Raw genomic sequence first — 11991 nt, forward strand, 5'->3', positions numbered from 1 at the left:
GTACTTTGGCACTCAATTTTCGTTCTGTTCTGAGTGGATTCAGGTCTTGGCCAAAACATCAAAGTTTTAACCTTATGTCTCAGCTTTCTAATTCCTTTGGAATTTCCTGATTTGGACTTGTGAGCTAGAAGTTATGGTCTAGTAAACAGACCCTGTCTGTCATTCAAAATGCAAACTTCTGGTACCGTTTTCCATGATTTCGACTTGTTTTGAGTCGGATCTAGTTTAAAGTGTCTTCATGAGAATTGTAGGCCTTCCTCATAGCTTCGAAACGGTGTCTCGCTCACCTTGATCGGATATTTCTAGCCTAACTTTTGATCAAGACGGTTTGAGATGGCCGATTTGGCCGTTTCCGTTTGCCGTTCCGCGCGAGTGTGTGCGCCCTTTTGCCGATTCCGCACTTACGTGTGCCGATTTTTGCCGTTTTGCTTGTTTTGGATCTGTTTGTAGCCATTTGTGATATAATGTGGTAAAATCTTCTATTTCAGACAGTGGTGAGCTAGGCGGAGCCGGTGGGGCCCACTACTAGCGAACACGCGCGAAGCGATTTTGCTTTAGTACTACTTTTGGTATTTTGAGTAAGTATTCAGGCCGCTCTTAAGTGTTAGTTGCTTATGTGTTTCGATATACGTGAAAAGGGTATCTAGGCGAGAGTGTACTTTATCGCACTCGACCTAAACCCGAATTTGTGCACATATTTGTACATGACATATGTATGTGACTCATTTTGGAACCCAACCCCTTGAGCTTGTGGCTCGGGGTGACTTTTGAATAATTTTGTGACGTTTGTGAGTTTGGGGCCCGATCTCGTGACCTAGATGGACTATTCGAGCCGGTTAGGGCTTGGTCGAAGTCAGTCCAACTTAGTCTGAGGTCACCAAGTTTGTGAATCCGGTTCACTGAGTTGTGAACCAAGTTTGTGACCCGAGCTTGTGACTCAAGCTCAAGTTTGTGATTTCGTTCGCCCGGGCAAGTTTGTGAGGTGACTGGCCAGTGAGGGTGATAAGGTGTCGGTGGGTGTACAAGTGAAGTTCTACGGACCATTATGTGTGGTCGACGGAGTGTCGGCAGGAGGTCATACATGGCACATGAATTGGCTTTGGAGCCACCTGTATCCTTATTATGTGATGTTACTTTTCTGCTTTTGCTTTACTCCTACTGTGTAAATGTGGCTACGTGAAATTTACGTTTTACCCTGTTTACTTACTAAGCTTCTAGCTTACCCCGTTTCCTTTGTTTTCCTTAGCAGGGGACGACGCGGGGAACTTTGGGACTTTGCCATTAGTATCGTTAGGTCTCGTTTGTAATAGTTGGACAGTTAGGATGTTTGTTTTTGTTTTGGTGGTTTGTATAAGGACCCTCCTTAGGGTCTACCTTCTACTGGTTGTTGTTATAGTATATTAGGGAGGTTTGACTTGATGCTTTTGAAGATGTAAATAGAATATCTGGTGGTTGTATATATTATGAATTGTTTTCTTGTGGTTTAATATAGTTTTATTAGCTTTAAGTTTTGAGTCCTGGCGCGAGCTAGGCAGGCGGCCCGCCGATACCCTTGGGTTCGCCCTAGGGAGAAGTGGGGTCGTCACAGGTGGTATCAGAGCGCCTAGGTTCGAGGACTTGGGCAATTGTGGGACATACGTGATAGGTTCATTAGGATTACGTGATTCTCTTTAAGTTGAATGATATAGTTTAAGTTGAAATGTCGGTTAACTAACGAATTAATGTTTGTAGGTATGGATCCGGGCAGTTCTAGCGGCGTGGGACCGGGACCGAGACCTCTGAGTGGGAGGGGCTCGGATGACCGGGTGCTGCGTAAGCGGGCGATCCGCTATCGGAGGAGGCTTGGGGAGCCCTACACTTTGTATTCTCCCTTCGGCCAGGTGTCGCGCCGACCCTGTGCGTGCTGGTATACCTATAGCTATCCTGACGAGGTTGTCTTAGCGATGGATGACGAGCGTTATCACCTAGACCAGACGGTCGAGACTTTGAGGGCGCAGCTGGAGGAGGCTAGAGAGTTTAGCCGCTGGCAGGCGTTGCGCGTTAGGGACCTGGAGCGGGATCTCCGAGACACACACCAGCACCTCTTCGCTATGAAGAGGCAGCTCAGGGAGAGGGTCCGGAGTATCACGTTTGATTGTGGGGTCTTACTAGACATGGCCGCGGAGGCACCCCCACGAGCTACCGGGCCAGAGCAGATAGGTGAGCTAGGTACTTTAGGTTCCGTAGGGAACCGGGGCCCTAGGGGAGGCGTTTAGGGTCGCTTTCGTATTTTGATTAGCTGGCAGATTACTTTTGTTAGAACTGGCCTGGCTAATTTCTTTTGTTATCTGGTTGGCTGACTAGATTTTGGAGCCAGAGTGCTCGTGTGTATACTGGGTTTTGACCCGACTGGAGGTCGGGTAATTTGTATATCTTTTGGTGTGACTTTGTAAATAAATGTATATATTCGAGTATTATCTTTTGCACCTATCCTTTGTGTGCCTTTCGTGTATCTGTTTGTGTTTTGTTTTGTTTCTAGTTTGAATACTAAGCACACGTTATGCTTGGATCCATAGACTTTTGGCATTTAAATGGCCTCCGGTACTCGAGGTAGAGGTAGAGGGCGAGGACGAAGCCCTGAAATGGAACGTGAACAAGAGCCAGACCAAGTAGCTACAACCATCCAGCGAATGGCTGACTTGATGGAACGTATGGTTGACCACGGATTGAATTTCGAGGACGAAATTGTCCTAAGTGGGGGAGATTGTGAGGCCCCAGTCCGTCCGTAAGCTGAGATGAGGGTTATTCGTTAATCGGTGGGGTGGTTTCGGGTTTTTATCGCCCGCCTTTTCTACATTTTCTTTATTGGAAATTTCCCCAGCTAATTTTTTTCTGAGTAAATATAGGTTTTAGATGATTTTTCAAGTATCGGTTAGGTTTTGAGAAATTAAGAACGTATATCGGACGTGGGACCCACTAGTACGAAAAGTTCGGAAAATTTCGGCCAATAAGGTTAAGTTTCGGATACTGTGTAAAATTTATCGGGTGTTAAGAGATAAGTAGAGGTTGTGATGTGATTGATGTGAGAGAGAAAAAGGATAGAGATGCTTTGAATGGAGTGACAAGTGTCACTATCTCATTGGTTGGACTTGTTGGACAACTATTCACTTTTTGACTTTTTACCATTTAGTTAAATATCTCACAAAAAAATTACAAAAAATTCACTCTTTTCTTCTCCTCCATGGCCGGCTCTCTCTTGAGCAAAGAAGAAAGAAAACTCTTCCCATTTCTAGCTTCCATCTAGCTCAAATCTTCCAAAACAATCACATAAACTTGTTTCTACTCCATAAAATCTCTTCATTAGGTGTTATTTAGTAGTTTGGTGAAGTGTTTGGAGAAGCTAAGGTGTCAAGCAACTCTCTCTCTCTCTTGTTTTACTAGGTGAGTAATGAATGAACCTTCTCCTTCATCTAATGAAGCTTAATTGATGCCTAGTGATAGTTCAAGTGATGACTTTTGTGGTTTATTTCTTGCTTTTGGATGAATTGATGAAGTTTTCAATTTATTGGTGATTTTTCTGGTTTAATATGATCATGATGGTGTGGCTATCTTTGATGATTGAAAATGATGTTTAATAACTCTAGTAGGTGTAAATGATTGATAATTGCAATCAATTTCTGTTTTGGAAGAAATTCTGGAAAATTAGGGTTCTTGGTTCTTCATTCTGTCCGAAATTTTTGGTCCTAGATAGAGGCCGAATTGGCCTTGGCTTAAAACATGAAAGTTGTAGGTATTGATGTTTTAAAGGTGCCTGTAAAATTTCAGGTCAATCGGAGTAGTGTAGAATGAGATAAGCCGAAATTACTATTGCTGTTCTGGGTTCATCAGGATGTTAGAACTGTGTCTGAAATGGGTTGTTTTGCCTGGAATTGTTTTGGATTTGGGTGTTGAGGTCTTCTGATGAAATGTAGCCCTGTTTCTAAGCTTTCAGATGGCTTTGGAATTTCTGGATTTGGCCTTGTGTAGGCTGAGTTATGATGGTTGTATTAGAATACGGTTTGTGACCCTGTTTTGCGATTCTGGTATAGTGTCTTGCATTTGTGACCTTGTTACCTTCAAAACTGGACAAAGTTGCCTTCTTCAACATTGTAGCCCCTTAAGTCCTGAATATTTCTGTAAAATTTCAGGTCAAACGGATTAGCGTATTCTGAGTTATAGACAGAACACTCAGGCCTGTTTTAGACATTAGTTTGTGTACGTTTTGAATTTCAGCTTCTGACCGTGGGTTTTCCGTTTTGATCCCGTGCGATCTGGGTGTCAACTCCTTCGTAATAAATGTAGATCTTGGTCTCAGCTTCGAAACGGTATAAAGTGCGTCGAAATCCGAGTTCCGTAGCTCCCGTTATGACCAAAACAAGATTGATCGTCAGAACTGCCTTGTATCTGGACAGTTCTGACGGGTACTTTGACACTCAATTTTCGTTCTGTTCTGAGTGGATTCAGGTCTTGGCCAAAACATTAAAGTTTTAACCTTATGTCTCAGCTTTCTAATTCCTTTGGAATTTCCTGATTTGGACTTGTGAGCTAGAAGTTATGGTCTAGTAAACAGACCCTGTCTGTCATTCAAAATGCAAACTTCCGGTACCGTTTTCCATGATTTCGACTTGTTTTGAGTCGGATCTAGTTTAAAGTGTCTTCATGAGAATTGTAGGCCTTCCTCATAGCTTCGAAACGGTGTCTCGCTCACCTTGATCGGATATTTCTAGCCTAACTTTTGATCAAGACGGTTTGAGATGGCCGATTTGGCCGTTTCCGTTTGCCGTTCCGCGCGAGTGTGTGCGCCCTTTTGCCGATTCCGCACTTACGTGTGCCGATTTTTGCCGTTTTGTTTGTTTTGGATCTGTTTGTAGCCATTTGTGATATAATGTGGTAAAATCTTCTATTTCAGACAGTGGTGAGCTAGGTGGAGCCGGTGGGGCCCACTACTAGCGAACACGCGCGAAGCGATTTTGCTTTAGTACTACTTTTGGTATTTTGAGTAAGTATTCAGGCCGCTCTTACGTGTTAGTTGCTTATGTGTTTCGATATACGTGAAAAGGGTATCTAGGCGAGAGTGTACTTTATCGCACTCGACCTAAACCCGAATTTGTGCACATATTTGTACATGACATATGTATGTGACTCATTTTGGAACCCAACCCCTTGAGCTTGTGGCTCGGGGTGACTTTTGAATAATTTTGTGACGTTTGTGAGTTTGGGGCCCGATCTCGTGACCTAGATGGACTATTCGAGCCGGTTAGGGCTTGGTCGAAGTCAGTCCAACTTAGTCTGAGGTCACCAAGTTTGTGAATCCGGTTCACCGAGTTGTGAATCAAGTTTGTGACCCGAGCTTGTGACTCAAGCTCAAGTTTGTGATTTCGTTCGCCCGGGCAAGTTTGTGAGGTGACTGGCCAGTGAGGGTGATAAGGTGTCGGTGGGTGTACAAGTGAAGTTCTACGGACCATTATGTGTGGTCGACGGAGTGTCGGCAGGAGGTCATACATGGCACATGAATTGGCTTTGGAGCCACCTGTATCCTTATTATGTGATGTTACTTTTCTGCTTTTGCTTTACTCCTACTGTGTAAATGTTGCTACGTGAAATTTACGTTTTACCCTGTTTACTTACTAAGCTTCTAGCTTACCCCGTTTCCTTTGTTTTCCTTAGCAGGGAACGACGCGGGGAACTTTGGGACTTTGCCGTTAGTATCGTTAGGTCTCGTTTGTAATAGTTGGACAGTTAGGATGTTTGTTTTTGTTTTGGTGATTTGTATAAGGACCCTCCTTAGTGTCTACCTTCTACTGGTTGTTGTTATAGTATATTAGGGAGGTTTGACTTGATGCTTTTGAAGATGTAAATAGAATATCTGGTGGTTGTATATATTATGAATTGTTTTCTTGTGGTTTAATATAGTTTTATTAGCTTTAAGTTTTGAGTCCTGGCGCGAGTTGGGCAGGCGGCCCGCCGATACCCTTGGGTTCGCCCTAGGGAGAAGTGGGGTCGTCACACCATGTCCACCGAGAGTCTTCCCTAGCACCTGTTTGGATTGCGCTACCATGTCTACCTATCCATTTTTTTGATAAACATAGCCTGCTTTCCATTGCCAGTGTGGTTGGCCGGCCCTTATTTGTAGATGCAGCCACTTCGTCGCTTTCTCGGCCTAGCATTGCTCGTGTGTACGTAGAGGTTGACCTCTTGCTTCCTCTTCCACAGCGGGTGTGGGTGGGTATGGCTGGAGAGGGGGATAGGTTTTGGCAGCCAATTGTGGCTGAGTATCTTTCGAAGTATTGTAATAACTGCTGGCATATGGGTCATGCACAGGAGGAGTGTAAGGCTGATGATCCGCTGTTTAGAAGGAAAAGAATGGGTAAGGAGATTCCAAGTGATGTTGCGGTAGAGGTGAAGGAAGATAGCACGCCTGAGCAAGCCAGGAAGGCAGATTATGTTCCGAAGGTAGGCATTACAGCAGGTGAGCTTCTGGGCGAGGGAGATGGAGAACCTTGTCTTGGATCCCCTTTGCGGATCCTTTGCCAGAAGTTAAAGCGCCTTAGGGGAGCTATCCAGGTTTGGAATAAGGAGGTGTTTGGAGATATTTTTCAGGCAGTTAAACACAATGAGGAGGAGGTGCGGCTTGCCGAGATTCGGTTGGAGACAGATGAGTCAGAGGAAGCTCGGGCAAACCTACACCGTGCACAAGCTCAGTTACATACTACTTTGCGAGTGGAGGAACTCTTTTGGAGGCAGAAGGCTCGCGTTAAATGGCTGCAAGAGGGGGACCGAAACACAAAGTACTTCCATTCTGTGATGAAATATCGGAGGATGCAATCTGTTATCCATAAGATAAAAAACGACAGGGGGGAGTGGGTGGAGTTGGAGGCTGCGATAGGAGATGAGGCGGTACGTTTCTTTGAGAAGCTATTTGCGGCTCCTCCGATGGCCACGTCTTCGGGGTTGCATCAGTAAATCCCACAACTCCTGACACATGAGGACAATGAGGCATTGGAACAGGTTCCCTGCTCTGAGGAGATTCGTCGCATTATCTTTGAGATGGATGGTGAATGCGCGCCGGGTCCGGATGGCTACACAGGCAAGTTCTTTACAGCAGCTTGGGAGATAATAGGTGACGAAGTGGTGAGGGCTGTTTGTAGTTTCTTTTGTGGCGCTGAATTGCCACGGGCAATCACAGCAACTTCCATTGTTCTCATCCCTAAAATTACGCACCCCCAGAATTTCTCGCAGTTCAGACCCATCAGCCTGTGTAATTTCGTTAACAAAATTATTGCGAGAATATTGGCTGTCCGCCTGGCTCAGGTCTTTCCAAAGATCATTTCCCCTCAGCAGAGTGGTTTTGTGCGGGGACGGCTAATCTCAGATAATTTTTTGCTTGCCCAAGAACTCCTGTCTAGTATGGGTAAAGCTTCAGGGAAGGCTAATGTGGCCCTCAATCTGGATATGTCAAAGGCATATGACCGAGTATCTTGGGTCTTTTTGACTATGGTTTTGCGGAGGTTTAGATTTGGTGAGCGTTGGATTGACATGGTTTGAAGACAGGTCTCCAATGTCTGGTTTTCAGTTTTAATTAATGGGGCAAGTGTGGGCTTCTTTAAGTCCTCACGGGGAGTTCGTCAAGGGGATCCATTGTCTCCAGGCCTATTCATCATTAGTGCGGAAGTGTTGTCTCGGGCCTTGAACGACTTGCTGGAAAATTAGGACTTCTAGAGTTCGTTAATGAGCTAATAGAGGGAAGGAGGTGGAAGACAGATCACTTGCAACTCTGGTTTAATGCACATGATGTGGAGCACATAACTAGCATTTCTCTTAGCCTTTATGACAGGAAAGACATATTATTTTGGAATCATAGCAAGTCTGGGGTATATACAGTTAAAATAGGTTATGTTGTTGTAAAAGGGGGAAGGGACACCATGACCCGTAGGTCAACACCTGACTCTGAGACTAGTTGGGAAATTAGGAAGCATACGGTGTGGAAAAGATTGTGGAGTTCAAATATTAAGATGAAACTGAAGCACTTTTTATGGAGGTGTTTACAAAATGGGCTGGCTACCAGTGAAGTGCTCTATCAGAGAATTGGAAAGGGAAGCAATCTTTGTCATTGCTGTGGAAAGGCTACCGAAACCATTGAACACATGTTCTTTTTTTGCCCAAAAGCTCAAGTGGTCTGGAGATTAGCTCCTGTGAGATGGGAAGGGATAGTTGAGTTACAATGCAACATGTGGAGATGGTGGGATGCTGTGATGGAATCAGCTAAGGAGGTGCAAGGAGTGGAACGTATCAAACTCACAGTGAATATCCTTTGGCAGCTTTGGAAAGCGAGGAACAAGATGGTATTCTAGATGGAGAATGTGGGTGCAAAAATGATAATTGACAAAGCGCAGCAGGAGTGGATCGAATTTGATACGGCAAATGAAATAGACTCCCGAGCAACTGCATCATCAAAGAGGGAAAGACTGGTTCAGCATACTTGGGAGCCACCCAAGGAGGGAGTCATGAGGATTAATACGGATGCAGCAGTTTCAGCTAAAATGGTCAGGACCGGATTGGGGATAGTTGCAAGGAACTGGCGTGGGGAACTAGTGAAAGCTCGAGGAATCGTTGGAAGGAGAAGAGGGAAAGCTGCCACAGAGGAATCATTAGCGATCAGAAGTGCGCTGGAAATGGCTCAAGATGCAGGATGGACAAATATAGAAGTCCAGTCTGACTGCAAAAATGTAGTGAGCTCCATTAATACGGGCAATGTTCAGGATTGTAAGATACAAACAATCCTAGAAGACATTGAGGCCCTAAAGAATAGCTTTGATAGTTGCCTATTCTCTTTTGCTCCCAGAACTGCAAATGGTTGTAGTCATGCAATGGCTCAATTTGCAGTCAAGTTGGTTAGAAACATTGAATAGGAAACCTCATTCCCAACATGGCTAGCAGATTTAGCTAGGAAGTAGTTACCCCTTTTTGTAACTAACTCTTGTATTATCAAGTATTAATATCTATAAAATGTTATCGTTTGTTTAAAAAATAAAAAATAAAAAAAAGTGCTTTGCGGTACCAAGGGCGTGCCCTAAGATTACTCACCTCAGTTATGCTGATGATATCATCATTTTTTCAAGTGCTTGCCCCATTTCGCTTCGCTGTGTGATGCAGACGATTGGCTGGTATAAGGAGGTGTCGGGTCAGCAGATTAATGTCGACAAGAGCGATTTTTTGGTGCATGACACGACACCGAGTCGTTGTGTGGCTAGGGTGTGGCAAGTTACAGGATTTGTATTAAAGTCACTCCCGATACGATATTTGGGTTGCCCATTATTTTCTGGGCGGCGGAAAAGCGGGTATTTTATGGATTTGGTGCAGTCAGTTATCAATAAGATATCAGCTTGGCGGTCCAGATGTCTGTCTTTCGGGGGCCGAATTATTCTTATTAAACACGTCTTATTGGCGATTCTGATTCATCTGCTTATGGCCTCGAGTCCCCCGAAAGGGATCTTGGCCTTGACTGAACGAGCCATGGCAAATTTTTTGTGGGGGGAAAGGGAGAATGGTTTTTGGCATCATTGGATAAAGTGGTGTGATTTATGCTCCCACACATCACATGGGGGAATCGGGGTCCACTTTTTAGCGGAGGTGTTCACTGCCTTTTCTTTCAAACTCTAGTGGCGGTTTCGTACAAGTAACTGCTTGTGGGCCACATTTATGCGTGCCAAGTATTGCCGACATGGTCACCCATGCATGGTGGGGGTGACCAGGGGCAGTTCAGAGGCTTGGCGGCAGATGCTCCGAGTGCGTGAGGTGGCGGAACAAAATCTCTGGTGGATGGTACGGTCAGGTTAGTGTAATTTTTGGTTTGACAATTGGTTGGGGTCTGACCCATTGTGCCAGCAGCTGCAGAGTGTCTCAGATCACTCGGTATTGGACTTTGTGTTGAATGGGTAGTGGAACCTCAATCTGTTGCGGAGTTGGGTTCCGGATTCGATTGTTGAAGAGATTGTCAGGAAGCCTGTCCCGATGGGGTCCGAGCAAGACAGTGCTATATGGTGTCTGACAAAATTAGGGGATTTCTCGCTCGCCTCAACCTACCCCATATCCGGTGGGCAGCGGCCTGCCACTTTCATGTTTGATAGGGTTTGGCATCCTTTGCTGCCTATCAAAGTAGACTTGAAAAGCAATGGCTTATATTTCAAGATTTATTATGGTTAAAATTTATTTGTATGAATGTATTAAATGTTAAAAGGTGTTGCATTAGAGTGCTTCTTTGGTGAATAGTTGATATTTTGAGACTTTCAATTTTTGGTTAATTTTTCTAGGTATTGTAAATATTTTTTTGGCATTTTTCTTTTGAATTTGACCAAATTATTAATCTTAGTTCTCTATATTATTGAGATATGAAGTAGGCTTTTATGTTGTTGTTTGTGCTTATATACTTACTTTATTATGTTGAAGCATTCTGCTAGTTGTCATTGCCTAGTAACTAGGGGTTTTCACTTAAAAGTGTCAACTTTTGCTTTTAAAAAATGATGATGGTTATGAGTATGTAATTCTTAAACAGTGAAAAATTGAGTAACCGGGATCCTTCATTTAGGAGATGTTGGAGCTTGCGTCAAAAGACTTGAACAGTTGAGAATTTAGTATATTCCTTTTGTTAAAATGTGAAAAAGCTTAAATGTAGGGGAATTTGAAAAGAGAAAGAAAAAAATAAAGAAAAAAGAAACAAAAAAATGTGGATTATAATAATAGCCTGTGGATACATGTGGTTATATATTTGAGATTTTGCTTAATAGTAGGGTTATTTGCGGGGAAATGCTTGTAAAATATTTTATATACCTAATTTAGTTAGCCGGATATGAAAGGGTCCATGGTATCAAAAACCAATCGAAGAAGTGTTGACACTTGACACTTATTTGGAATGGTTGATTTAATAATGATAGCCTTGAATATAGCCATTGTTTGTATTTAATGGATTTTATTCTTGTGCATAGTGTGGGGGTGTTTGATAGAGTATAAAATGTAGTGCATTTATACATATAAGTCACTAGTTAATATTATTTGAGCTTTATTTTGAGTAGAAACTACTTGATTTTTCTCTTATATTGTTCTAATAGCTCAAGAGCTCAATTGGAGAGATAACAAACCAAAAATGTGGCACGAAAAAGTAATGGAAGAAGAAAACATGAAGAGTAAGAGGTTTCATAGGATTGACATATTTTAGTGTTTTGGCGATAACTTGAGCTACCAAGATTGGATTAAAATGATTTTTTATTCAATTGGAAGCTAAGAGAATACTTTACAATTCTTATGAGATATTAAGTTTGGTTCTCACGTTTTTATAGCCAAAAGTCCAAAAATTGAAGTATAGTTGCGCTACAATGTTATTCCAACTAGTTCTTAGTATTTTAGGCATATTTCAGAGTCCAAACCTCTAAATGACATGATTTTTTGGCATTGGAAAGATAATTCAAAGGACTATAATTTTCATGTTTTAAGCAAGAGTTGATTTGGCCCTGTTAATAGAGATTTTTTTGCTTCAAATTGGATTTGTATGCGGATCACAAGCAATTCATCCAAGGATCAGTTGTAACTTGCACCCGTGTTAATTTTGGTCTTCTCGCTGGTATTTCTTAGGTCCCAACATCAGTGTTGGAGTTTAGGCTGGTATCGGTGCCAGTGTTCATCAGAAAAATGCCCGAAATTGTTATTTTTCAGCTCCAATAAGTCCAATCCTAACCTATTTCGGATACTACTTTAACAAACTATAAATAGGGGCTATTTAGGGCATTTTTAGGTGTGGAAAAGATGAGCCTAGCTTTGTTTTAACATCTTTTCATAGTTTATTCTTTAAAAATCAAGATCAAATGGAGGCGAATCAATGAGTGTTCAAGGAGAAGATTGGAGCAAGCAACTGAGAAGTTTTGTTACTCTTTTTCATATCTTTGTAGTAACTCGTAGAATTCATGGTTTAATTTCCTAATC

General features: G+C 42.8%; 1 protein-coding gene across 1 annotated transcript; it reads left to right on the plus strand.

The window, feature by feature from the left end:
• Positions 1 to 8369: 8369 nt before the first annotated feature.
• On the plus strand, positions 8370 to 8927 carry LOC113769173. Its single transcript, XM_027313642.1, has one exon. The coding sequence runs from the start codon at positions 8370 to 8372 to the stop codon at positions 8925 to 8927; it is 558 nt and encodes a 185-aa protein (XP_027169443.1).
• The last annotated feature ends 3064 nt before the right edge of the window (positions 8928 to 11991 follow it).

The sequence above is a fragment of the Coffea eugenioides genome, chromosome 4 (genome assembly GCF_003713205.1).
Source record: "Coffea eugenioides isolate CCC68of chromosome 4, Ceug_1.0, whole genome shotgun sequence".
In the NCBI taxonomy this organism is placed as follows: domain Eukaryota; kingdom Viridiplantae; phylum Streptophyta; class Magnoliopsida; order Gentianales; family Rubiaceae; genus Coffea; species Coffea eugenioides.